The sequence below is a fragment of the Eptesicus fuscus genome, chromosome 12, assembly GCF_027574615.1.
Source record: "Eptesicus fuscus isolate TK198812 chromosome 12, DD_ASM_mEF_20220401, whole genome shotgun sequence".
Taxonomy (NCBI): domain Eukaryota; kingdom Metazoa; phylum Chordata; class Mammalia; order Chiroptera; family Vespertilionidae; genus Eptesicus; species Eptesicus fuscus.
This window is the reverse complement of record NC_072484.1, coordinates 50,515,690-50,543,672: the sequence shown is the minus strand read 5'-3', so window position 1 is coordinate 50,543,672 and position 27,983 is coordinate 50,515,690. Positions and strand designations below refer to the sequence as shown.

The following is a 27,983-nucleotide window of genomic DNA, read 5'->3' as shown; positions in this document are numbered from 1 at the left end:
GGGCGGGGCGCGCTGGGGCTGGTGGAGGGTGTCAGTCGAGGGTGGGCCCCTTGAGAGACACGGATTCTGGCCAATCATCGGAGGCCGTCAGCAAGCCGCCCTCTCTGAGGTGCCGCTTGCCCGCCCCAGGCGCCCTCCGGGACCGGGGGGAATGTCCCGGCACTGGCTTGTAGAGACGCGCTTTGCTCCGCCCGGCGTGGCTCCTGTCTGCAGGCCCTGAAGCTCGCCGAGTTCCGAAATGGCCGAGCCGTCGGACAAGGCCGTCAAGTACTACACCCTGGAGGAGATCCAGAAGCACAACCACAGCAAGAGCACCTGGCTGATCCTGCACCACAAGGTGTATGATGTGACCAAATTTTTGGAGGAGGTGAGTTGGTGAGACGCGCGGCGGACCGGGGTTTGGAGGTTCCCTGCTGGGACCTGTGGTTCGCAGCGCGGCAGGGTTGCGGTACGAGGCTGTGCGTGTGCTCCTGAGCCTGCCCAACCCAGTTCTGCACACCTGGGAGAGGTCTCCGCGCCTGCACGTCTCTGTGTACACACCTGTCTCTGCACACACTCGGTCAGCCGCCGCTTCTGCGCCCTCTGAGTTTGCGTGCCGGTGTATGCACTCCTGGGAGCGCCCACTTGGGTGCGACCGGAGGCGCAGAGGCCCGCGCTGTGGCGGGGGGAGCCGTGGCGGGGCAGGCGTTGCCTTGGGAGCCCGTGCGCGGGCGTGTAGGACTGCGGCACCACCCAGCACTTAGTGGGAAACAGAGTCGCGGCTGGATCGGCTTCCTGGCCGAGGGCGCAGCTACGCGGGAGAATGTTGAAAGATCCCTATTTTTCCTGAGTTTGCATAAACGGGATCTTCATATGGATCGGGGTCGTCCACTTCTGGTATTCCCCGAGTGGATTCCTAAAAGGAGCAGGTTGGATGCTCCCGCCCGTGAGCTGTGGGGTTCCCTCCAGAGGGGACTCTGAGGTCCGGGGTGGGTGGGCCGCACCCACACCCACCCGGTGACTGTGAACTCGCCTGATGAGGACTTTGCTACGAGGTACAGAGCTGGACTCCTGGGACTGCTTGTAGGTGTGTGGCTGGCTTTGAAGAAGGAAGGAAGAGGGACCGAGCAGTATAAACGCTGCCAGTGGGACTTGATCCTAAAGCAACTTTGGACATTGTAAAACAACTTCGCTTACGTAAAGGAAAACATTCTTTTGTTAAGATTCTTTGTGTTAGGTTATCATTTTTGCAATAAATTCGTAGGGGCTTTTCTTTGCTACCTTTGGAGGTGTTTTATCACTGTGGGGCAGTCTAAGTCGTAAACCTTAACAGTTAATTTCCTTCATTCCCCAGACAATAAAAAAGAATGTTTAGTGATGGGAATTGTTTACATAGTTTGAGGGAATAACTGAGATGGAGGCCTGGGCTTAGCTGGATTACAGTTTACATCAAGGGACTTGTTTTGCAGAGAATTTTAAAAAACTGTTTTAAAAAAGATTGGAGTTGATTTTTATCAGTAAGATATTTTTACCACGAACTTGTCAATTGGTGGAGTGCCAGAAGATAAAATAGTGTCCCATTTTTAGTTAGGAGTGGTTTTTAGTTGGAGTCACATCTGATTTTTCCTGCCCCTTATGCTGAACTACAGAGTTTATTTGCCATTAGAGTTTCTTGAACTAGAGTTTCTTGAGCATAGCATCAGGCGTAATTGACACTAAATGTCTACTTGGAACTGTTTCTCTCCCTATGGTATAAGTAATTCTGTAGTTTTAAGATCCAGTGTGTGCTTTCTTTATTCATGTCTATTAAAAAGGATAGCATCTATAAAAGATTAGTGGGCTGTTTTATATTATGAAGCATTTATCATTTCTTTCTTTTTCTGTGGGTTCTGACCTACACATTGTGTTGTACAGGAGGCCTCCCTCGCCTTCCCCCACCAGATGTCAGTCAGTAGCACCCCTCCCCCAATTGTGCCAACCAAAAATGTTCCCAGTTATTGACAAATGTCCCCTTGGGGAGAAAAATCATTCCTAGTTTGGAAGGAGTTCCTGCTCTGAAATGTGTTTTGCGTAACTTTAAGTGTACATTTCTCAGAAAGAGATAATAAGAGAAGATTATTAAACTTTACTCTAAAATATTTACTGTTACATTTCATTATTTTGAGGCCGGAAGGGGGAATTAGATAATGTTTTTTCGAGTAAAACTGGAATAGCTGCCAAGTAAAATTTGGGGAAATTAGTTTTTATCACTATTGAATACTTATAGTGAGATAACAAGAAACTGCTGTTTATAGTGATTTAAATAATTCCCAGTTTACAGCAGTCCCTATACCAGTGATGGCGAACCTATGACACGCGTGTCACCACTGACACGCGTAGCCATTTCTGATGACACGCGGCCGCTGAGGCGGCCGCATGCCGAGGATGACACCTTTGCTGCTCCTGAGGATGAAACATTTGCGAAATAATGTTTTTTCCTCAAAGTGACACACTACCCAAGTTATGCTCAGTTTTTTGGCGAAGTTTGACACACCAAGCTCAAAAGGTTGCCCATCACTGCCCTATACCCTGTACTTTTCTCGATTGGTACTGGTACTGTGCTCCCTGTAGTAGCGTCCCTGAGACTTGAGTTTGTGTCCCACTGTTCTCTTCCGGACCTTCCTTCTGATCAGTCGATGTGGTATTTGCTGAGTGAGCTCTTTTAGCCTTCATGTCTGTCAGGACACCGGAGCCCCAGAGGAAGCAGGAATACGGAAAACAATGTTGTGGACAGGAACGGTGACATAGCTGTATTCAGCCATCGGGAGTATCCCTGGGAACCTCACACTTGGGCTCTAGTAAATAGGGCCTCAAGTCAGTGGACTGGAGTGGAAAGGGCCTGATCGGCTCACAGCAGGGCTGGATTTAGGTAGAAGAGGGAGGAGGCTGACACTTCGGAAGTAGACCTACTAGAAGGAGCGCAGCATGCCGAGGGGAGGACACCCGCTAGCCTGTTCTAGCTGGAATCCCCAGCACCAGCTTTCCCAGCACATCCAATTCCACTTTTGGGGGAATGTCTTCCATTTGCCATCTTTACTCTTTGTTGTCACTCTCTGTGACATCTCTGCTTAAGGCAGGGTCCTAGTCTTTGGCTTCCCACCCCAGCAGGACCATCCTAGGATCCCTGCCCCTGGCTTCCTGCATCTTAAACACACACCTTCTCCTTCACAGGACTGCAGGATGCTCTGACAGGGGTTCTTCCTTCTTCCTCAGTCCTCCTGTTCCATTACTTTATGAAGCCATTGCTGAGTATCTCATCCCTACTTTTGAAACAAAGAAGCCCAGAAGATGTCTTCCCTCATTCTCCTTCCCCTTTCTTCTATCATTTAAAAGCTCCAGAAATTCATGAAGACTTTGCATCCTAACGAAAGAATATTCTGTTTTCACTAACTTACCTAAATAGGGAAGGTTTGTTGGGAGTGGGTGGATGGGAAAGGCTTCCTACCTCTAAAGTGAACTTTTAACTATGGACAGGATTCTTTATCCTATGAATTCACCCATCCATGTGGACAACATGGTTTCCACGGCATCATTCAGAATACCACAGATTATATGCATGTCTATGTTTATGTTGAGAAAATGCATAGTTGATGGGTGGAAGAGGGTCCTGGTCTGCTGCCTATACTCTCTGTGCCTCAGATGCCTTATTTAAAGTAAAATGGGAAGATGGTAATAGTGCCAACTTCATGGGGTGATTATAAGAATTAAACAAAATAATGCAGGTAAACGCGTAACACGGTCACAGGCACAAGATCCGTGCAGTAATGCAGACTGCTACATCAGCCGGGTCAGGGTGGGGTGCTGGCTTTCTGTAGCATCGGATGTAGCTGAGTGCTAATATGAGATTTTAAGTAAAGGTGTATATCTGGCAGGTGCTATTGAAACAAGAGAGTGTTATTAAAAAATTATATTCTCCCAGTTAAGAACATAGGTGAAGTTTCTTAGTTGCACAACAGGCTCTGTCTCCTGAAACAATGGCCTTAGAAGCTGTTTTCATGTTCGAAAGGACGGTAGACACCTGAGAGGGCTCAGTGTTAGTGGCCAGCTAAGTAGCAGCAGGTGTTGAGTTACTATCGGATACCAACCTGCAAGATTATAAACTTAGTTGCCTAAGTATTTTGAACTATTTTTTTATCTCTCAATCCTGAATTCTAGTTTTTTTAATTTATACTGATGAAGTTGGGTCAGTTCATATGATTATATTATTAGTAAGGTTGATGAGTATAGAACGTTGAAGGGACATTATTGAAATGACAATGTAGGTACTTGCAGCCAGGAAAAAAGGATGGTTTACTTTTCTCTTTCTGTGATTTGGGCGGCAGCATTGACTCAGCTTTTGAAAGAGCCGTGAAGGGAGAGAAGGCGTCGCATAATCGATGACAGCCAGTAGACATTTAATTTGTGAAATAGGCATGTTCCTGAAAAATGTTATGAGCACAATGCTGTTGTGTCCAGTTGCCCCTCCTTTACATGATGCAGATGGAAATTGGTTTCTCTAGACCAGGGGTCCTCAAACTTTTTAAACAGGGGGCCAGTTCACTGTCCCTCAGACCGTTGGAGGGCCGGACTATAGTTTAAAAAAAACTATGAACAAATTTCTATGCACACTGCACATATCTTATTTTGAAGTAAAAAAAAAAACAAAATGGCAAAAACACCCGCATGTGGCCCGCGGGCCGTAGTTTGAGGACGCCTGCTCTAGACCATTTCTGGGGACCCTGGGGTTATGATGCTTTCGATCTGTGTCTTGGCTGATCCTTAGCATCATGTGCCTCATAAGGCTGCTGGCTCCAGACTCTCTTTCATCATCTTAGGCAGTGACTTTATAGCAGCTTTTGTGGTAAGGACTTACTTTTTGTTACTGTCCATTGAACATGGCTGCCTGCTTTGCAGAGACCAGTGGTTCTGAGCCTGGGGGACCTCAGTGCTCCTGGGATCCAAGAAGAGACTGTGGGTGCCCGAAACTCAGTGTCCTTAATTTTGAAAAACCATATATCTTAACCCTTGATAGGGCTGTGGTATATAGGGCTAAAATCTGAAATGCCTTTGCTTTTCGAAAGGAAGTTTGATAACATTCTAAATCTCATACTACTACAAAGCCGCGGTTGCCAATTATTTAACCTATGTAGTTTGGTAAATAAAACTAGAAGTTATGAAATCCATAGGAGGAGAATATAAAGAGACTCTGGTGTTTAAGTGGCTCAGGCATCACGGGTGAACAGTAGCAGTCTCACAGGCCATTGGGGAATGTAAGCCTGTGGGCAGGGCTACTTTTGTAGGTTCTACATAATTTTTTTTTTCTTTTGGTAACTTTTTGCTACTTTTGAGAAGAGGTTTTTAATTTGTGGGTTGTTGTTTTTGTGTGTGTTTTGTTTTGTTTTTGGTTGCTTTTTTATTGTTTCAAAGCAAACACTCGAGATTGCCAACTTTTGTTTTTATGTATCTTTAAGGTAGATGGAAATTCTAAATTGCAGGGAGCACAGACTGTGCAGGCCATTGTGGGTAACTCAAGGAGTAAATAATGCTCATTTCTCCTTAATGCAGCTATCTGTTATTCTAAAAGTTCTCCAAACCACAGAATATAAGCAATAAGTACCTTGTACATTTTTAAAATTTAATTTATTGGGGTGACATCAGTTAATAAAATTTTACAGGTTTCAGGTATGCAATTTTATAATACATCATCTGTATATTGTAGTATGTTCACCACCCCAAGTCAAGTCTCCTTCCATCATCATTTATCCCCCTTAGACCTTCTGCTACCTCCCTCCACCTCCCCTTTCCCTACGATAAAATCACCATACTATTGTCTGTGAGTTGTTTTTTGATGTTTGTTTGTTTGGTTTTTTTTTTTTTTTTTTTTTTTTGCTTAATCCTTTCCCCTTTTCCACTTAAGCCCCAACCCCCTCCCCTCTGACAGCTATCTGTCTGTTCTCTGTATCTAATGGAGTCTGAACAGCCTCTGTCCCACTAGTCAGTTGTGGGACAGTGTTGGATGGGGGTGCAGAAAGCTGGATCTAAATCTTAGATCTATTGTTGAGGTGATTGGAGCAAGTCAGATAAATTCTCTAAATCATTTTCTTCCTTCTTAAGCAGGGAGCATTCTGCCACCTGAATCTACCTTAGACTTGTGAACACTGGCAGGAATAATATATGTGAAAACACTTGGGAAAGTTTGGAAATCGTTTAAGTTAAAGTTTACTTATAAATTAAGTGTTTATAATTATGTCCCCGAGGTGCCCACGTCGGTCACACCAGTGACCACAAGGCCCACAAGGTAGCCAGGTCCGTCCTCCCAGGTTCAGTTCTCTGTAATACCTGAGAGGCTTGATTGAGTTCCCACTTCCTCTCCTGAATTACTTGGGTGTGTATTTTTGTCAGAAGGGGAAATGCATGGAAACATTTTTTCCAGCCCCTTTAACATGTAAATTCTCTTAAAAGTGCAACTACAGCGAGTAATGCCTTGTTTATGCTAACATGAGCCACAGTTGTCAGCAGCAGTCCGTGTCCAGGTGCTCAGAACAGTGGCCAGAGGTAGCAGACTCAAGGGGGCATTTAAACAGCAGCGGCTCAGAGGTGTTCTCCAAATCTTAGTGTGTGCTTCTCCCCGCCCCCCCACCCCCACCCCCATTACCTTTGAACTTGTTTTCTTGGAAACATCCCGTTAAGTGTATTTATTAACTGGCTCCCTGTGTCTTTTATCAAGTTCCACATGGGGCAGGAAAGTGAGTTGAAGACGTGGGTGGGAGAAATCAGGCCAGGTCAGTAGTATTTGGCCTGTGCAGCCTTGTGGTAAGTGACCTTTGGTTAGGGAGAGCTGATGTCTCATGGATGATGGCAAAAAGTCATGTTCTTCCATCCCCAGAATCGTGTTCTGGTCTGCCCATGAGGACGGCATGTCCAGAACAATGACATTGAACCAGCATTGATGGTGGGGAGGGAGGCGGGCGGCGTTCACCTCCCCTAGGGCCCGTCAGCGGTTTTCTGTGTCTGGCTCGCAGGGCGGGCAGCCTCTGTCTCTTCTGCAGTGACGGCCTGGATGTGCCTGTTTCTACCTGCGTCTTCCCACGCCTGCTGTTTTCTCAGTGGCAGAGCTGAACAAAAACGGGCCAGGACACAAAATATATCCAGCCTGCTCCTCCGCCTCCCACCTTCTGCAGAAAGTATTAAATCACTGTCATTCACACTCCCTCCCTAGCAGAAATCCCCGGTGGGCTAATATTATTTGTGATAGCAATGGACACTCACTGAGCATTGATGGCCATTCCGTGTGTGCTAGACGGTGTGCCAAAACGCATAAAACCCCCTTTGCCTTTGTACTGTTAATTCTGAAAATAAGCCTCTCAGGTGGGTAGTGGTGGTGCTGGTGCCTTTTTTTAGGTAAGAAAAATGTGGCTTAGGAGCCTCCGTTAATTGCTCAAATGACACAGCGGGTGAGGATTGAAAGCCAGGTTTTCAGTTCAGGACGTGGGACTCCCCAGTCCGAGTTCCTCTGCTGTCTCTGTGACACGGGCGTGAGACCGCAGGCATTTTTGAGATCACTAGCAAAACTGTAAAAGAAAAAGCCACCCTACCTGTACATAGATGCCATCATCTGCTTTGAGATTTTTCTCCCCGTATCCAGAGTTCTCTGTAGGAACCAGGAAGAAAGCAAAGGGAAGTTGTGAATGGAAAGATTTGAACATAAAGGGAACGCTTGGAAGGTAAAGAGGGGGCTAATAGTGCCTTTCTTCCCATCTGCTGTCATTTCCCGTGTTTCCTTCTAAAAGGTGAAGGAAGTAGCCGCGGCAGCTCTTCACAGGGGGGTCTGGAAGGAAAGAAAGACCTGGAGGTCTTCAAGGCCTCCGTTCCTAACACAGGGCATCTGGGTGGTGCTGAGAGTCAGTGTTGTGCTGTTTCAGAAAGAGCTTGTTTGCATGTGTGCTGGGTGTCTGTGAGGAGGGCCCATGCTTTCAGGAGGCCTGTTACATCACTGGCCGGCACAGGCCGCTCTGAGGGGAAGTCTGATGAGGCTCCTGCTCTGATGAAGTCCGTCCGTCTGTGGGCTCAGCTAGTGCTGGCCCGCCCCTGCCCACCCCCTCGCTGGTTGTGGGTCCTTGTCCTCTGTGGGTAACGGTCTCCCTCTCTCTCTCCTTGTCTGCCAGTGCCCCCATTCCACTTCAGTATCGCCTCCAGGCCCTGCAGGAAGTCTGTCCTCTGAGCTTCCTCACGCTGCCCTCTGTCTTCGAGTCCCTGCCATACATGTCAAGGACTTCTCTCCCATGTCAGAGCACGTGTCCTGACAGAGCCTTCAGGACCCCACTGCTTCCATCGCGCTGATGGTTGCTCAGGTTTTCATGTTGAGTGACATGTTATTATGACGTTAAAGAATGTAATTTCTGGAAGAAAATCAAAACAGCTTTATCTTGTGGAAACAGCTTATCATTTCTCTGCTTAGCTCCTTCCCTCTGCCTGGTGTATATTCCCTTGGTCACCCCCTCCTTCAGGCCACAGCTCAGTGTCGCTTCCCAGAAAGGGGAATTTTCTGTCACATCATCGTCCTATTTCACTTCTCTGCTAGCACTTCAGGCGATGTTTGCATGTTTCTTGTTTGCTGGCTGCCATTCTCCACCAGACAGCAGCCGCGAACTTCTTCCTCACTGCCCTGTGTCCTGGCACATAGTAGCTGCTCAGTAAACATCCCTTCAGCTGGGAGGGGACAGTCCGGTGGAGGAACACAAAGCAACCTGTCCTCTGTTACCATCTTATTTCCCTTTTCCTCCCTGTTTCCCACACAACTGGCACATACTTGTGTTATTATGATGTGACCTTTTCTAAAAATAACCAAGAATTTTGCTTCTCTCTTTCAAGGAGAGAGAATTGTAATAGCATTCTGCAGAACTGCCAGCTCTCCAGCTCACAGCTGCACTATCTCTCTGTCCTCATCCTAATGGCCTCTAAAGATGACCCCCTGTAGAAAATGTCATTGTCCTTATGATACCTGTTTCTGTTGACTCTCGTCATTTGGTTCTGTGCCTCGGTAGAATCAGGCCAGTTGATTTAATCCATAGAAAAGCACTTGAAGTTGAAGGTGGGTGGGGGTGGGACAAAGCAGGTGGTGCTGGATGTGGCCTTCAGCATTTCGGGTCAGGAACTGTACCAGGTCTGTACAGGTTCTTTGTGGCAATATCAGGTGGGGGTGGGGAAGAAAGGGAACTCGATATTACTCAAATGGCTATTATATGCCAGGTATTCTACTAATCATATCATCTACCCTTCTGTGCAGCTTAGGAGGAGGGAGTTCTTGATACTGGGGAAATGGACACTCAGAAGGATCAGTACCTTCCTGGGTCTCTCTCTGAAGACATGGCAGAGCTGCACCTTGTGTTGCTGGTCCGGTCCCTCCCAGCCTGGGCTTTTTCCATAGCACGGGTCGGGCTGGACCCAGAAGCTATGCCTACCAGAGAACAATCCATCACTCCTTCTAGAGCATGACATGGGAACCGGGGGAGTATAGGAAGGTGGGAGCCCATGAGGGGTCAGGCAGGTGTCACAAAGGGGAAAGTGCTTGCGTGAGGTTGGGCTAATATGTGACTAATGAGGGGTTTCATGTAGCTTTAGATAAGTGATATGGGATAGTGTGATTTATAAAGTAGTTGGGAGGTGATAATGTGCTTAATTCTCCTTTCTGATTGCCTCCCCTGATCCAATAACAACAAGTGAAAAAAAACAAAAACCAACAAATAGTTGTCGACTGAAAAATAATACCGACTAGGTGTCTTGTCATCAAAAAGGGTTTATTTGGACTGATGAGCACAAACAGATCCAGAGACAGAGAAACCATCGATCAGACCATCAAACCTCAGAGGGAAGGTAGGGGAGGGTGGGGGTAAGGGGGAGAGATCAACCATAGGACTTGTATGCATGCATATAAGCCTAACCAATGGACACAGACAACAGGGGGGTGAGGGCATGAGTGGGAGGGATTGGGGGGAGGGTGAATGGGGGAATAAAGACACATATGTAACACTTTAATCAATAAAGAAATTAAAAAAAAACTTAAGGAAATATAAAAAAAAAAGGGTTTATTTGGTAAAAAGAAAGAAAGGGTTGCAACCCAGAGCACACAGACATGGCAGCCAAGTGCACACTCTGGCCTGCGTGCCAGGCGGGAGAAGGAGGTTAAGGAAGGGGAAGTTAGGACTACAGAGCTTTACTATAAACATTGTTTTGTCTGTAGGGTTCCTGTGATTAGTGGAGTATGAGAACTTCTTAAGCCCAGCTCCTCCCACAGACCCTCCACACTCTTTGTGTTTGCTTCAAGTTCCAGTTGGTCTTCATCATGCATTTTTATCCCTGTGAAGTGGGTTACCCACAGCACCTGCCAGGGTGCCACTGTGTTACTGCCTCTGGGTCTTTGCAATGTCCTTTCCTTTGTTAAAACGTCCCCACCCGCTCACCTGGTGAACAACTCCTGAACCTTTCCCACCTGAGCCTCTCCCTGACCCCCTCTCAGCCTCCTGCTCCAGGGCGAGTGGATCCCTTCACCTGCTGTGCTGGCTCCTGTACCTGGGGCTGCTGTGTGTAGCTGCTACTTGTCTGCCTGCCTGTCTCTCCCCTGGACTGTAACCTCTAAGGCCAGGGCCGTGGCTTCCCTATGGAGGTAACAACCCAGCTGGCCAGGGGACTTTGCAGATGTTTCCAGCTGGGCGAACGCACACATGGGCCTTGTTGTAAGTTTCATCCCATAATCTTCAAAGTGAGACAGGGAGCTAACGCTCCCCAACCTGGACCTGAGCTTTGATGATTCAGCTCGAGGGGCATGCACAGCCCCAGGCAGTGCCATGCAGAGGTGCCCCTCTACGGAGTCCATGTGGGGGCCGTGAGCAAAAGTCTGCAGAACCCAGCCAGCTTCAAGGCCCTTCATTCTTTGCCTCCTTGGAAAAACAGCATCTGGAAATGATAGAAAACATTCGGTTAGGCTACTTATTTTGTTCCTAATCTTTTTAAATCGTTCACTTTCCACACTCCCTTGAGTTGTTCTCATCTTTGGCTTCATTATTGCAAATAATCTCTGCGCACACATTGTTCTGCCTAGTCATTGTTTACCACACCTGTTTTGGCAGGCTAAGTGTTTGGATTGAAAGGTATTCCAGAGTTGGTGGACTTTGGGCTATATAACAGTACAGCTAAGTGGAAAGGTTTTTATTGTCGTTTGTTTTTGCTTAGTTTAAGCAAGCTCTGGGGGTGGAGGTATGGATTTAGAGTACATGGTGACACCGAGTGGACTTCTGCACACCCTTCTGCGTTTTTCGGAGACAACCTGGTAGCCAGGTAGTTACCTGCACTAGGAGAGGGAGAGAGAGAGAGAGAGAGAGAGAGAGAGCGCGAGAGAGAGAAAGACCTTTGAATCTTAGTGATTAAGGCTCAGGAAGGCAGCACAAAGTTTCTTGGTGTCTAGAAGAAGTGAGACAGATTTTCCTCTAAATTTCCAAAAGGGAAATGTATGAAGAAACTTTATTTCTAAGGCATCCTATCTAAAGTCACTTTGTTCAGAAGCATAAAAATGGTCATTTAATACGCATGCTCCAAAAAGAAGGGGGGGCCGAATGAGGCTAGAAACTGGGTTCTGGGCCTGTTTCCTTCATGAACTGTCAGCTTGACGTTGGGCTTATTTTCTCTGGGTCCCCCATCTGTGAGTTTAAGAATGTTGAGTCTCTGAGGTTCTTTTAAACTCTGAACTTCTGGGATTTTAACCTTCGGCCTGCCTCAGGCCTGCCCTTTGGAGCGAGATCTCCAGCTGAGTGTCATGCTTTTGTTGCTGTCCCACAGAGGAGGTGGAGGCGGTTGAACTTTCCAGAAGGCTGCAGCCTGTGCCAGGGGGAGGGGGTGGGGATGGAGAGGCCCTGTGCTGCCCCCACTGGTCAGATGTCTGTCTGCACTTGGAGTCTGTCCTGTGATGTTTGAGTCACGCTGCTGTTCAGGAACGCCTTATTGTCCGCCCTTCCCCATGAGCTCTCGCAGCCCTCCCTCATTTGGTTCATTCTAACCATCCAGCTGTGTTAGTCAGGGTCCTCCAGAGAAACAGAAGACAGGACACACACGATCCATAGAGCGTAAGGGATTTATTATGAGGAAGGTCAGGAAGTCGCAGGTTGTGCTATCTGCAAGCTGGAGACCCGGGAGAGCTGGTGGGCCACTCTGTTCAAGTCTGCAGGCTGAGAGCCAGGGGAGCCAATGAGGCAAATCCCAGTTCAAGGACAGAAGAAGGTGAGATGACATGTCCCAGCCCTATCAACAAGGCAGGAAAAGGGGCAGATTCTCCTTTTCTCCACCTTGCCTTTTCTATTCAAGCTCTCCTGGATTTGAGGAAGCCCCCCCAAAGGGGAGGTCACCTCGTTTACTAAGTTCTCCGATGCAAATGCTAATCTCATCCGGAAATAACCTCCCAGTCACACCCGGAAATAACAGTCTGAGCATCCCCTGGACAGTCAAGCTGGCTCACAAAAAGAGCCCTGGCACAGCCTCACGTATTTTGCTTTATTCAGATGTACCTCTTCACTCACCCAGCTCACGAGCACATTTCAGCCCTTCAGCCTCATCCCTGCTCAGGTTCCTCTTGAGATTTCTCATCTGTATCTACTCTGTTCATCCAAATTCTAACCTATTTTTAAAGATATCTATGAAGATAACCCCATTATTAAATATTGGATATGTTAAGATGGTCCCTTAATATTTATCCAGTTGTTTAATGTATGTGAAGACCATTGTCCTAATTTGGTTTTTTAAGTTTCTCAACACTTGGGAATATGTTTATTTGCATCTTTTATGTGCTTTCAGGACTTTAGTGTCTGGCACATGGTATTTGACAAATGATGGATGTAGTAATTAGAATTAAGCTCAGAAGAACCACAAACAACTGTGCTTAAACAAGATAGAAGTTTGTTCACCTGTCGTGAAGAACAAGCTTTCCAGGTGTCGTGTGCAGGCAGTGCTCCGTCAAGTCCTCAGGGCCACACTTCTAGCCCACTTCCTGACCATTTCTAGGGTCTGGCTCTCATCCCAAGTTCAGAGGCAGCCTCCGCATTCCAGACAGCAGAATGAAGAAAGGGGTGACGAGAAATGGTAAAGGGGGCACACCACTCTAGAAGGGAAGGCTTCCAGAAGATTCTTCTGACACTTATACCTATGTTTCATTAGCTGGGATTTAATCACATGGCATACCCAGCAACAAGGGAGTCTGGGGGAAAAATCGCTATTCTACTAGTAAGTAGCTATTTCTCAGCTAGAAGTTTAACTGTTTGGGGAGGGAGAAGCTGACAGAGCTAAGAGCAGCTTGCCCCGCTGATGTGGTTTTGCACCTGGGTACCCCCTGGACTATGTAGATGTTGAAGCTCTTTGTGAGAAATTCAGGAGGACTTCTATTTGCCTGCAGAAATTCACCACTGTAGATTTTTGAGTAGGCACATGAAGTGGTCAGAATGGTATTTGAGGACGAATATTCTAGCAGATGTAGAAGGTGGTTAAAAACCATGAGGGTTGGAGAGAGGAAGACCTGTCTCATCCATGGCTGGAGCTGTGAACTTGATGGGTAGCGTTCCCCGCCCTTCCCCCACCCCGGCTCTATTTACAAGCATGCAAGGCTTTCTTACCATGTAAACAAGATCTTCCAACCATTGGCTTTGAGATTTTATCACTTGTTTTTTTCAAAGCCACTAAAATTAGGGATTCTATGAGTTAAGATCAAAGACTAAGTAAAAATAGTATTCTGTATCAAACCTAAGATTATCTCACTTACGAAACTGTTGGGGCAGAAAAATAACTTCCTTCCACCTCAAGGTCCTTCTGACTGTTCTAATAATCAAATTCACATGAGACATTAGCAGAAAGAAGGCAAATTCAAGTTTAATAAGATGTATACCTTCTGTGTATATGATAAGAGACCCAGGAGCAGTAACTCGCCAAAATGATGGAAGCCAGCACCTTAAATACCGCTTTCACCTGAAGATAGAGAAGGTGTTGGAGGTGGTCAGTTATGGGAGGTGACAAGGAAGAGCACAGTGCACAAGAGTAAGATTATTATGTGGATGTAAGACCTGCCTTCTGCACTGATGGTGAACAGCAGGCCTGGCACTGTGAGGGAGACACCCTTACAGATGGAGGCTTCCCTTAAAAATGTAAAAATCGTTTCACAGCTGTAACGTCTACTTGCTTTTCAGAGCTTCTCCCACATCTGCTGTTGCTTACAGTTAACCAGTGTAAGATGATCAATATCCCAAAGAGGCATATTTTTGGGTGGTAAACTTTGCTCACCTCTTTTGTATTAAAGGGGAACATAACTAGCAATGGTGATGCCAAAATTATAATTTAAACTCATCTTTATATTTTGAGTAGAGAATCTAAGGAACTGTAAAATGGCTGTAGAAATAAACAGTAGGAATGAAGAATGGACCAGGAGAGTGTTTTCACTCTGAATTAATGTAGTTGCAGACTGTGTATTTGAGTGTAGAATGACTGATTTTATTCACATTTTCTGTCTCCTTAAGATTATTGCCTATATATCAAGAATTTGTTGAAATCATCTGCATCAGGAGTAGTATCTAAGTTTCTTTTATCTTGCCAGTTTTTAGAGATAATTTTTAGTGTACATCATTAAATATGAAATAGAATTTTCCTGCAATTTAATAAATCTTGGATATGGTGGAATCTATAGCAATGCAGTTATTACTTTATTATTTCTCTTTGGCCTCATTCGAAACAGGATTTGAGGCACCACTCACAGTGTGTTGACTATAAATCTTGGTCTCTTCATACAGAAGTAATGTAACCCAAGACCATGATCCATCAAGTGTGCTTTCTCTGTATCAGAACCTGATCTGTTTGTGCTGGTTTGCTCCGGTGAAGCATCTGCTGCTATTTTAGTCTGATAGTCTTTTTTTTTTCTTTTTTTCTGTGCATGAGAAATTGGACTCTTATTTTCATTTGAAAAGTGTTGCATGTTGCATATGTTACCTCTCTCGCTACTAGTTATACCGAAGTAGGTTAGAAGATGGGGAGCCGGCCACAGCCCTTTGGGGTCTGGCCTTCCTCACTTGAACAGTTCAGATGTGACCTCAGTAGGACATGGGAGGATTGTCCATTGGGTTTGGGTCATGTTTTTTGTAATGACTTAGGGTATAAACCATTGAACTTTGTAGTGTTAAACGTAGGGCACCGTCTTCTCAGTGAGATTCTTGGAACTTTGGTTATGAATAAAGCTTATCATATGGTCTCTGAGGCGAGGCTGTGAGTGTGGGGCCAACCCTGATAACCTTGTCCTCTCTCCCGCAGGAAGCAGGAGAACAACACCTGCACTCAGTATTTACCCTATTAAAGCAAATTCTTACCACTGCAGTATATATATTTCAAAAGAGGAAGGGTAGATGGGATCATGGCTCTGTTGGCTTCACAGGTGAAGAGGGACATGTTAGTCATTGGTTTTAAATATGTGGGCTTTTCACAGCAGGTAACTCAACAGTGTTTACCTGGAAATACTGTGGCACTGCTAATTAAACATGAAAGCAGAACCTGAGCTTGTTCTGTTTATTAGCATTGTCCAAAAGGACTGTCAGTATTGCTTCATCATTATAGGTATTTGGTGCCCAGTGAAAAAAATTTACCAAGTTTATAATATGTTCTTCCTTTTTGGGCTCTTAGTTTTGTGTGTGTGTTTTTGTTTTTAGAAAACAGGGAATACACCTTTTAGATCATTGAGCCCCACACAGGCTCAGCGAGTGCCATTAATTGGAATGACCGACCAATCAAGAGGGAAGGGGTGACCTGCCCTCCCATCTGTCAGGCATTGGGCATATTGAGACATACAGTGAAGTCCTCAGGCCTTCCTTTGTTGCCTGTCCTTCCACTGGAAGGACCTATCCTTTTCTTAGCTTTATTGATACTCATTTACAACTTTTTGTGTTCTGCCTTATTTGCATTTCTCTCATTTTTGTATGTGTCTGGCAGACACGTAACTTTAATAAACTCTCAAATTCACAAGCACAGTTACAACTGTATTTCTCACATTACATAAAGTGTAACTGAAAAAGACTTTAAGAGACCACTTCAGACCTTTAGTGATTGTAAAAGGAGGACTAAAGCCATAAAATTATTCATTTATGTTAAATTAATGTAAATAAATAAACTGAAACCAGCTGCATCACGCAAGGCTTTATTGCATTGTCATTATACAGACAAGAACTTCTTATTCTTACCCTTTAACACCCCACGGTTGGCAAAATCATAATACTGGTGAGACTCGATCCTGAGACCTGCCACACAGAAGAGTCGTCTCGTCCTTGGCCAGCTTCAGCTTTGATGTTGGCCACTTCTTGGATAAGTCAGTTGACAGAAACTTGACAAGGGGTTCTGTAGTGCGCCCTGTCTGTCCCTCACCATCCACCTCCTCATCTCCCACTGCCTCCAGCCTGCCCTAGGCTCTCATCATCTTCTGCCACCCTCATCTACATAAGCTCACTGCAGTCTCCCAAATCCTCTCCTGCTCTGACAGCTGCTGTCCACGCCGAAGACAGGGTTTTAGTTTTTAAATGACACCTGATTTTGTCACCTTCCCTTCTTAGAGCCTCTCAATGACTTCTCGTTGCCCGAAGGATAAAGCTGAGAATCTCTGAAGAGGCCTGAGCTTTGTGTGCCCGCCCTGCCCTCTCCACCTGCCCTTCCTCTCTGGTCCTGGACCCACCTGCTCCCTCCTCTCTGGGAACTTCAGACACATGGTCCTGCCCCTCACTCAGCCTCTTGGTGGCTGTACACCAAGCATGTCAAACTTGTGGCCTGTGGGCCGCAAGCTTCGTTTATTTGGCCCATGTTAGCCTTTGAGTTTGACATGCTTCTCAGAGCACTGGTTTTCACTTGAGTTGTAATCATGGAGAGTTTCTAAGCGATTGTCAGGAGCCCTGACATGGGCTCATGGTGGAGCCTGGCATATTTGTTCTGTGGCACATGGCAACATGTGGTGTGTGTTGAGTACACAATAAGGCAAATGGCACATAATAATGCAAATGGCACATTATTTTCCCAAGTTCACATAGGGGGAGTAACCACTAGGCATACTGTCTCTGTACCATGTATCATCATCTGTTTTTTGTCTAACAAAGCTGTGTGCATAAGGTCGCAATCACAATTTTCTTTTTTAAACTATTTACACATATGCATATGTATACCCAGATTTCTCTGGATGGCAAGATTATGGGTGATTTAGGTGATTTTTATTTTCTTTTTGTGCTTTCCGATTTTTCTATAATGTAGATGGATAACTTTTATAAATAGTAGAGGAAAAAAATAAGTAAATTTGTTTAGCACTAGATATGTTTACACAAAAGGAGAAACAGGTTTCAAAACAGAATAATTGTCCACATTTCTAAAGTGTTATGTGCCTTTACGTCTTCCATTATTGGGAGGAATTAAAACGAGACTGCAGTCAGTTGTGCAAGGAAGAATTGTTTTCTTTGGCTATTGGATACTTACAGGTGTTTAGCTCAAGGGCAGGTGAATTTGATCTGAGGTAATAACGAAGCTCAATTTAAGAAAGTTTTTACCCCTGAAAAAGTATTTAGGATGATATAACCAAGTACTTTCTTTTTATTTGGCCGAGAACTCCTTCCCTTGCCTTCACCCATATCCATGACTGGGCCCAAGTGTCAATCTCCCCTTCCTGCATCATGACCATCCTTGGGTTTTACCAATGAAAGCAGCTAAGAGCACTGAAATGCTTTGATTACACAAATGGCTCTTTCCACCCCTTCCCTGTGTAGAATTGAACTCCTTCCTCTTTGCTTCTGCTCCCTATCAATGACATGTCCCTATGGCAGCATCTTGAGCAAGTCACTATGATACCCGATTGCTTCACTTTTCCTTTTGACCAAAAGGTAAGTTCTGCAAGAGGCAGGGGACTCGCTTACCTGCCCATCATGCTATCCCCTCTCTGTACTTGGCAGGTACACAATGTACTTTTCAAAGATGAATTACATCTAAGGTAATGGTGTAGGTTCACACTTAGACCTACGAGGTCAAAGGGACAGAACTCAAGAAAAATAGATTAGATAAAGACTGAGAAGAGCAATTTTGAGAGCTTTATGGAAAAGTAAAGAGGGCATTTGCCAAAGGATTGAAAATATCTGCCTAATGCTGTTATTGCCATGTGAATAACCCGGAGAAATGAACACCATTGGAGAAGGGTTCTACCATACTTTCAAGAAGGTATTTGAATACAAGTGAGTATATTGTTTTCATTCACATTATGGATGAGTTATACTCACGCGTTGTCATCTGTGACTTCTGGAATAACCTATTTATTTAACCAAATAAACCGGCCACTTCCTTGATCTCATTTGCTTGGAAAAATATTTACTTATTCTTATGTCTATGTGTCTTTTGAACAGCATCCTGGTGGGGAAGAAGTCTTAAGGGAACAAGCTGGAGGGGATGCTACTGAGAACTTTGAGGATGTTGGGCACTCGACGGATGCTAGAGAATTGTCCAAAACATACATCATCGGGGAGCTGCATCCAGTACGTGCTTTTTGGGGGCCTTTACTTCTTTTTCTTTAAGGCTATGGATTGACATTACCCAAATCTGTAGACGTGCAGATTTAAAAAGGAGTAAAGTAGAACAATTCCTCCCGATTTTACAACACCATTTTTGTCAGAAACTAATTGCTTAGAAGTTTCTTTGCATTTCCCTGGTTGCATTTCCCATTGGCATTTAGAGTCAGAATCCTCTAACTCTGAGGCCATGCCCTGGGGACAGTGTGTCTCAGACCCTGAAGGGTCACAGAGGAGCAAATTTTAGAAAGTGGAGGATATAAACCCAGTATAATTTTATTTTTTATAGTTTTCATTTTTGACCAAAATATTTTTTTTTTACCAAAATATTTTTTAAGAATCCCCCTTCTAGTTTCATTAGTTTGAGACTATTGTATTCTTAAAAAATGATTTTAATTAAGAAAAATCAGCTCTATTAAATGAGTAGACTCTGCCTTCTATAAAACTTCACCCCAGATCTTTGGGACCATCCCCGCTGGTGCTGGTTCATGGACCGGCCTTGAGGAAACACTGGCCTGATTCAGCTTTTATATCAAGCCAGGGCTGTAATATGAATGCAGGACCTTCAGTGGCATTTGTAAATGGCCATGTACAACTTCGCTAGTCTGTCCACTGAAGTTATCAGGAAAATAGCTGCAAACTTGGACAGCGTCCTGAGCAGTGGGCGCTCCTGCCTTGTGGTAGGTGAGTGAAGAAGAGGAGAGAGGAGGCTCTTTAGGAAAGCCTGCAGATGGGACCATTGTAGAGCACTTCCACATTTCCATTGAGTTGGCAGGTGGGGTTTGTGGTGGTAAGAGATGGTACTTGGAGAAAATAGGCTTCATTTGTCTGGAGATTTTATTCACCCACATACTTTCATCTTCATACTTTACCAAAGGGGGGCAGTTTTATGGTAATCAGTGGGGCCTGCCCTTAAAAAACGTTCCATTCTGTTCTTACTCTCTCTTCCAAAGCTTGTGAGGGTAGAGCGCTGGCTTTTTAGGCTGTGACAGCAGCATTTTTGTCTCTTCTGCCTACAGGATTCACCTGTGGTCTGTTTTAGATGCACTTTATTTTAACTGACTCAGCCAGAGGTTTAAGTAGATTCTGACACTAAGATTGGGAGATTGCAGGATTTTACTAAGGATATCACACAAATTGTACACACGCATACATATATACAATGAATATACACATGCACACATACATACACATATATACACACAATGCATATACACATAAACACATGGATATACACACAATGTGTATATACATACACACATACATATATACACATGCACAAATACATATATACACAATGCATATACATATACATACATATATATACAATGCATATACACATAGATATATACACAATGCATATACATATACACACATATATATACAATGCATATACACATGTACACACACATACACGCACATACACACATCTCAAAGGCAATTTGAGAGGATGGAAGGGAGGAATCTGATTACTCAGCTGCTCCCTGAAGTAAAGATCAGAATCAGAGTCTAATAAGTGCACACACATCAACAAATAAGTATGACAATCATAGATGCTGTTAGAAACTTGGAACTCTAGATCAAAATACCTTTCAGCACTTAATCTGCTAACAATTTTTGCAGTCAAGTCAGCGGGATCAAACTTTGTGTTTAGCAGCCTAGATAGATGAACCTGAAAAGGTAATTACTGAACAGTAACATTTTTTAGAAATTGCAGTAAAATGAGTACTTTGGAAATGGCACATTTGTAGACGTTTCCATTCTGTAATATATCTTGTTTTTTATTGCAGGATGACAGACCAAAGATAACCAAGCCCACGGTAAGTGTAACTATCTTGATATCTCGGTGGCCATAGTTATTGCCACTGTATCTCATTCCTGAAAACTGGAGGGCAAAGGTCTCTTACTGATCTGACTGAGGCCAGCACAGGTGTATTTCTAGGTTAAATGAATATGTAATCTGTTGGGTTGGCTCAACACACTTTTGTATTTGTATAGACCAGTCATTATATTTCATTAGGATAGGCGTGTGTTCTTGTCATAAACTCTCAATACCTAAGATAATTTTCCCACCATGATTATTAATGGATAACTTTTGAAGAGCTAGTTCCTTTTCATAACTCACACTATGCCTCTGGAGTGAAAGATTTGACTCAGCCCTATTTTCAGAGAACTTAAAATCTGATTGAGCTGAGGTCTTAATGCTTAAACCTTTGAGGATACTTCCCATGTCTTCATCTCCACATCTCTGGGGCATAAGTAGATGTTCAGTAAATCCTGGATAAATTTAATGTTATTTAAATTAAATGATAACTTTTTGGTGCATTTTTCCTTTGGAAAGGAAAATAATTCTAGTGATACTAATTTTGTGCCAGGTTCTCTAGCCCTTCTCTCTGAGGTGGTCATCTCACTCATACTTGAAGATAAATTCAGAGTAAGAATTGTGACAACCGCCAAAGTCCCTGAAAGTGCAAGTGGGAAAAATAGTCCTGGGCCTGTAACTAAAGGACTGTGGGGGAAGTTTGCTTGAAACAAATGACAGAAAGTATACTTTTTCTTTTTTAGTTTATTTTCTTGGTTTTATTAGAGAGAGCATAACAGCAAGACTTCACGGGGCTCGTGTTAGGATCTGGTGAACTCATTTACCAGCTGCTACTGACAAGACATTGTCTAAATTTAATCTACAAGAAAATCAAGCAGTTAATCCAGCAGAGCATAAAGGGCCACATTTACCTTGGCAATCCAGATAATACAGTGAAAGTCTGCGTGATGCCGTTCATTTATATTCTCTCCTTTCCCTATTCAAGGAAGGCTTAAGTTCAATGTTTTTATCTTTGGGGAGATAAAAAATGGACTTCAGACTTTGAATTGCCTCTGTAACAATTGCTTAGAATCCTTGCTGTTGGTTCATATGGCTTTAGCACCTTTTTTGAGGCTGCTTTTTTGGAATGCCGAAATTCTGCGGTGTATGAAGTTTTTGCTTTTTCTCCAAAGCTTGTCAGGGAAAAAGTATAATTTCTCCTGTTAGGTGCTCTGTATTGAGTAATCTTGGTGCAAATCATTTGGCTATAATCAAACAAGGATTTGCTAAGGCTCAGTACGTGAGCTTAGATCTAATGCAGGTCCAACCATTTCATGCCTACCAGCAGAAAGCACCAATTAGGGCTAAGGTCTCCCATTGTCACTGCCTTATTTTTGAAAGACAGACTCTTTTCTCCTCTGTCTGCTTTTAGAACAGATGTGGCCTTGCTTACATTAGAGCAGAACGAGAGGACTGTGGGACAAGAACTGGCTCTTTTTCTTAGAGGCCGAAAGCAAATTTCGTGAGAGGAAATACGGGACCACTGTTCTAGACTTGCCTTTCATGTGGTCTGGTTTGCCAGAAGAAGAGAGTGTCCTTAGATTATTCTTTTGTTGTGAGTGTCTGTATAACCATCCATCTACCTCCAGACTGATAAATGTATGCTGTGGTCTGAATTTTTGAAATGTTGCCTGCTTAACATAGCTAGTTGAATTGTGAAATAAGATGAACCAAAGATTATTAGCTTGATTCTGCCCAAAGGAAAGTATAATGTTAATTTGCCAAAAATAAGGTCTTTGCAGACATAGAAATGATGCATTTTAAATGAATAAATCTATATCCAATTTGCTTACACGGAGGATATTAGTAGTTGGAGTGCCTTTTCTTGGTTGTAGTTGTCAAAGCATTGCTGTATGTATGACTTTATTTGGTTCTCAGGCATCCCTGAGAAGATGAAGATTCAGGATCCAGGGAAGGTGACACTCAGACCTTGTCCCAAGTTTGACCTTGTCCAAGGTCACACTGCAGCACCAGGGCCACCACCCATTTTAGGTTTGACAGTTGCAGACTCTTAAGCTTATGTAGGCTCTCAACTTAGCATGAAAACCATTAGTCTGACAATAGTATTTTTAGGAAAGAGTTCCAATTAAGGAATTGGCTAAGTGAGAACCTATAAATTAGATGACTTTGATTTGCAAAAGCTTGATGGCCTTTGCATGTCTTTATATAGAGCGTATTATGTACTGTTTAGAAGTTGCTGGGAGGTAGCTTGTTAACCTGCTTGAAATTGAACCCCTCAAGGTCACAGAGTGAGTGGCAGAGCCTGTAACAAAAACCATGGTCTTTTCTCCCTGTTTGTGGTTGACATATTGGTTAGTTACATACCAAAGCCCAACTTAGTCCCTTCAGAGCATTGGGCAGGAAAGACCGTTTCCTTTTTCATCAATGGGCTAATTGGTAATTCATACTTGCTTTATTCTCAAGCATCCTGGGGTAAGAGCCTAACAGTTAACAAGCAATCAAAATCACATATGATCTCTTAAAGGTCAGCTCTGTACAATTTCACTGTTGCTGCTGGTGGTGAGGAAGTTCCAGTGGTGTTTGAGCATCAGCGCTCAGGCCGTGTGGGCGGAGGGAGGCCAGGCCAGCTGTGTCCACAGAGTTGCCAGCATGTTCGGTCAAGTGCATGTGCATGTGCTCCGTGTAACAAAGTAACGGATGCGTGTTTGCCTGCTGTTCACTATTTCAGGACTAACTTTCTGGTGTGACAATAATATTTTGCCTTCAATGAACTGTTGTGTTTCAGAGTTGATTATGTCTTCTAATAGCCAACTAATATTTTTGCATATTCCACTTCTAAGAATCTTTGTTAACTTTATTTATGATATATAAAATTTGAAAAATCACCTTGCAGTAGTTGTGAATACTCGTTGTAGTCTCTAGGATTGAACATTGCTCAAAAAGATAAGAAATGTAAAGTTTACTTTTTTAATGATTTATTCCTCCCCTCCTCCCCCTCCCGTGTCAGGAATCTTAACGGCCATGTTCCCAGGTTGGTGGGTCTCTGAACTGCTTTGCTTGCTCATCCCTAACAGGTGTCCGCCCTTCGGCGGCAGCTTCAGCGCGCCTGCTGTGTGGAGCTTCGCCTCAATGCAGACCTGCACACTGCCGCTTGTGTTGCTAACGGTTTTTTGTTCTGCGCTTTGAGACCCTGCAGAGATGAAATGCTGCTGCCGCCTTATTTATGGCTTCCTTCCTCTGCAGTTCTAATGCTTTTGCTGGTGTGGATTTCAAAAGAATGCTTCTTAACACATTTGCAAGCCTGGAAAAGTTTCTGAGTCACGAGGCCTTAGTCATTCGGCTGTTTGGGGAAGTGTGCATTTTCCAGAGCCATCTCAGTTCACTTTCCCTGTCTGACAAGAACTCTCGGAAGCTGCTGGGAGGTAGACAGGCTGGAACTGTGACAGACCCCAGCACACAGGGCGTCCTGTTCTGGAGGTTCTGGGGTGACAGTGTGAGGTCAGTCCCCAAGGCCTCCAGGATCTTTCTAGAACTGTCTTGTCAGAGCAAAAGAAAGGTTGCCCAGCGTGTTACAATTTAAATGGTGGTTCTTAATTTTTTCTTTTTGGTTGACACGTCCTTTTAATATAATTTGGGGACACTTTTACTTCATATAAGATTTGAATAAAATAAATGTTTTTATTGAACGTTTCATTCATGATTTTGAAGAATTAAACTTTCTTCCTAAAGGTAATAATGGGGTTGTGTGTGTGTAATCATAGCTGTTGTCCTTTTCTACGTTAAACTATTCAGATATCTGTTTTGTACCGGATCTTTTTGTAGCCTATAAGTTTTTAACATTTTCTTTCAAATTCTCTAGGTTATGTTCATAAGTAATTTAAATGTAGATCATTCTTAAAATTCTTCAGGAAAAAATGTCGAAATTAGGCATTTTAGTGAAAAGCAGTGTATGATGTAATTTTCCCTTTCAATATCTTTTTGAAGAATGCAGTAGATGAATGTGATCTTATTATAAAACCGGTTTTTCAGTCTGTTGTTCCCTTTAACTTATTTTACTTTTTCTCTTGCGTTTCAGGAAACTCTCATTACTACGGTTGACTCAAATTCTAGGTATGTGGTAGTTTCCTCTTAAAATTATTGTGATCAGAAGGCTCCTAGAATCAGAGTTGGACTAGAGGCCTGTCCCTGACTTCAGGGCCTCTCTGATGCTCGAACTTTCATGGAGCCCCCCTCAGTGGACATCCAGGGGTCACCTCCACTCAGCACCCAGACTGCTCAGGGCATTCCCTCCTAAACTGCACACAGCTCACACCGCGAATCTCGCCCTCCAGCTGCACCTACCCGTGGGGACAGACGGAGCAAACCAGTCTCCTTTCCCCACAGGGCAGTCCAAGGGCCGCACAACCTTTTAATCTCCAGGCAAACATTGTATCTCCTTCCTCATTTGATGTGTGGTCAGTTCCTTAAACTGCAGTGATCCTATCTGTCTAAGCATGGCTCAGTTTTTCGTGGCCCTGAAATTGAACCCTGTCATCCAGGTGTGGCCCGAATCACTTGTTCCGTGGACTAGATTTCTTCATTTTAGTCCAAAATCATGGGAACATTTTTGGCAGGTCTGTCATATTGACTTGTATAATTTCCACCATATAAATATATATTTTGGACCCGAGCTCAAAACCACAGATTTATGCCAATTTTATTTCACCCTGTGAAAGTTAATTGCCTGGGCTGTTGGTGTTCTGGTCCCTTCCCTGCCTCCGGGCAGTACCCCACCTTACTCTTCACTGCCACATTGTTCCTTCCAAAAGGGAAACTGAAACCCCACCGAAATGAAAATCACACTTGTAATCCTTCTGCAATTGAAATCTTTATACTGACTTGGTCTTTGAAGGGGTTGATGTGTGCAGAGGATTGAAGGATGGAAAATGTATGGCAAAAAAATGGACGTATACATAGGTGTTGTCTGGCTTTATTCAGATTCTAAAACCTATGTGTTAATTTCTGTTTCCTAAGAAATGATAGGTTCACATCTAAATTAAAGACCTCCCTAGCTCTGCCCCTGATTCGATCTGTAAGCTGTTATTTATAGTAGGTCCAAAATTCTCTGCTTCAGGACTGATCACTAGGTCAGTTAGTCATTTTTGTGAACTTGCAACTGTGGGCCACATGTTTCTTAACACGCTAAGTCTACTACATGTGTGTAAAGATTAGATTTTTCCAAACAGAATACAAGCGGTAGAGCTGTGTTGCTGGTCAATCCTAATCACCCTATGGTTCAAAGCCCTTACCTTTCCTTCCAGCTCAGGGTGCCGGATTTGCCCTTGGCCATAGTGCTTGCCCAAGGCTCTCCCAAAAGGGGAACCTTGTTCTTCTGGTTCTCAACCTAATGCTGTTTTAAGTTCTTAATGAATGTCTGAAACTAGAGTAAAATCTGTAAGGACTATTCCCTTTGTGAGCTTGTGACACGTAACCCAGAGTTGATGTCCTTTAGGTAAGTCACCAGTCCTAAATCGTAACATCTTTTGGGGGAGTAATTCATAGCTGTTTGTATACGTTTATAGAAGGAGATATAAGTGGAACTGGGGGGTGGGGGAGGAGGTCATTAGTTTTCTTATAAAGCTAGAACTATAGTGGAATTGGCCCGAATGCCAGCTCACATCACTTTTAGCAACTCACAGTGGTCTTTCATGGAGAGGTGAGAGACGATTTCCATGGTAACTGGAAGGTGCAGAGACTGTGTCACCTGCATCAAACACCATGAAGCATCATTGCTGTTCCTTTCCAGCTGGTGGACCAACTGGGTGATCCCAGCCATCTCCGCACTGGTCGTGGCCCTGATGTACCACCTCTACATGGCGGAAGACTAAACACCTCCACAGAAGCCGATGGAAGAAAAGGCTGCCTTGGATCAGGAAGAAAGAAGCCAGTGTTAGCTGCTTCGATGAACAGAAACCTTCACCTGAAAAGTAATTTTAATACACCTGTTTCCCTCTCCTACGTTAGAAACAAGCCAAGCCAAAAGAACTGTTCTGTTCTGTCTACCCTTGAACTTTCGCATTGTGCCTTCTTCTTCATCAACTTCTTTTCAACGTCCCACGACTACGTGATTTACTCACTGTAGGCATGATCTTTCAAAAATGCATCTGGCTTTTCAAATATACCACCCTGTGTGCCTGTCGATGTGGGATGTAATTGTCTTTAATATTTCAAATCTCCGATTGTCTAGTGGAGTCATTTAATGTATTAATTAAATGAAGGTTGTATGACGTGAAGGTTTGTATGATGTGAGGAAGGGAATATCTAGTTGAAAACTTGGTATTGCATGTTTCCCATTTAATTTCTTTCTCAAGGAAGTTAAGAAAGGCCCTGGATATGATAGCCTAAGGATTTCTAAAAATTATTCTACCTGAAATAGATTATCAAAAGAGAAAGTGGAGACTTCTTCTCTGTTTTGATTAAAAAATACCAGCAACAAAAAACAAACTTGAGACCCATGAGAGGACATTACAGCTGTCCCTTCTCTCAGCTCCAAAATATCAGTCCAAAGTTTTCGGTTATATAGTTTTTCAAGGCAAAAACTGTTTATGTATTCTTGTAAGGAAATGCTGATTTTCTAATCCATAAAAACACACATTTGAAAGAGATTGTGGGACATTTGGAATCTGATGTCTAAAGGCATTGAGCTGTTGGAGATGAGCCTTGGGGGATCTAGCAGGGCTCCGAGGACTGAGTGGCTCATCTTTGATTATTTTCTCCGCCCCATGCCTTTTGTCTTTCAAAGTGGAAGCTGGGGGATGAATCTGTAGACACTCAGTACTCTAGTTAGCTGTGACTGTGCAAGTTTACATGGGCAAGCTAGCTGACTACAGAGGTGAGGGTTCTTCAGAAACCACTGACACATTGAAAGGAATTTTTTTTTTTTTACTACAGAGCATAAATTTTTATAACCGTTGACATGTATCACCCTTTGCCTCTTCTATCACTGAAAGTTAAAGTTGGAGCAAATCTAGGGGGTGGGGAAGGATGCTGTATCATGTGGGAATCCTTTACTCAGATTTCAATAAACGCATGCCTGGAACAAAATCACGCCTCCTGTGATGGCCTTGTGGTGCTGACGTTCCCTCTGAGTTCCGGGACATCATCGACATCAGAGTCCGTGGACTCTGGTCCACATGTGCTGCCTTGGCTTACTCATGGGTAGCTAAGGAGTGAACTAGAATGACTGTTAGGACCTGCATTCCTCTTTTTGACACTCATATAGCGAAGATTCCCGTGCCCAGTTCCTCAGTTTTTCCTCTAGGAGTGGAGAGAGGTTGGTTAACTGCTCAAGATGTGTTTTTCAGCATCATTATTGTGGATGTGTCTGCAAAAGGAGTAGTAAAACCAAAGGGATTAAAACAAGAAATGAGTGCTCGCCACCAGGGCTTTCTGTAATCTCAGAACACACTCCTAAGGAACTGTTGCTAACGGAGACCACACAGCATCGCCATTGGGGAAAGGAAAGCTGGTGGGGGGCTTAAAAACCTTTTCTTGAGTATGTTCAAGTTTTAAAGTTATGCCAGGTGAGA

The 27,983-nt window shown here is 43.9% G+C and overlaps 1 protein-coding gene across 1 annotated transcript; it reads left to right on the top strand.

The window, feature by feature from the left end:
• Positions 1-37: 37 nt before the first annotated feature.
• Positions 38-27,498, top strand: LOC103303465 (cytochrome b5). The gene is made up of 5 exons (XM_008160470.3): positions 38-367; positions 18,432-18,560; positions 20,384-20,413; positions 24,491-24,525; positions 26,201-27,498. The coding sequence occupies exons 1-5, from the start codon at positions 239-241 to the stop codon at positions 26,280-26,282; spliced, it is 405 nt and encodes a 134-aa protein (XP_008158692.2). The 5' UTR covers positions 38-238; the 3' UTR covers positions 26,283-27,498.
• The last annotated feature ends 485 nt before the right edge of the window (positions 27,499-27,983 follow it).

What these genes read in the sequence shown, in the direction of transcription:
- LOC103303465 (XM_008160470.3), top strand. Translation starts at nt 239, where the DNA reads ATGGCCGAGCCGTCGGACAAGGCCGTCAAGTACTACACCCTGGAGGAG. An exon ending in TGACCAAATTTTTGGAGGAG is followed by an intron (nt 368 to 18,431) that starts GTGAGTTGGTGA and finishes TCTTTTGAACAG; the next exon opens with CATCCTGGTGGGGAAGAAGT. An exon ending in ACGGTTGACTCAAATTCTAG is followed by an intron (nt 24,526 to 26,200) that starts GTATGTGGTAGT and finishes GTTCCTTTCCAG; the next exon opens with CTGGTGGACCAACTGGGTGA.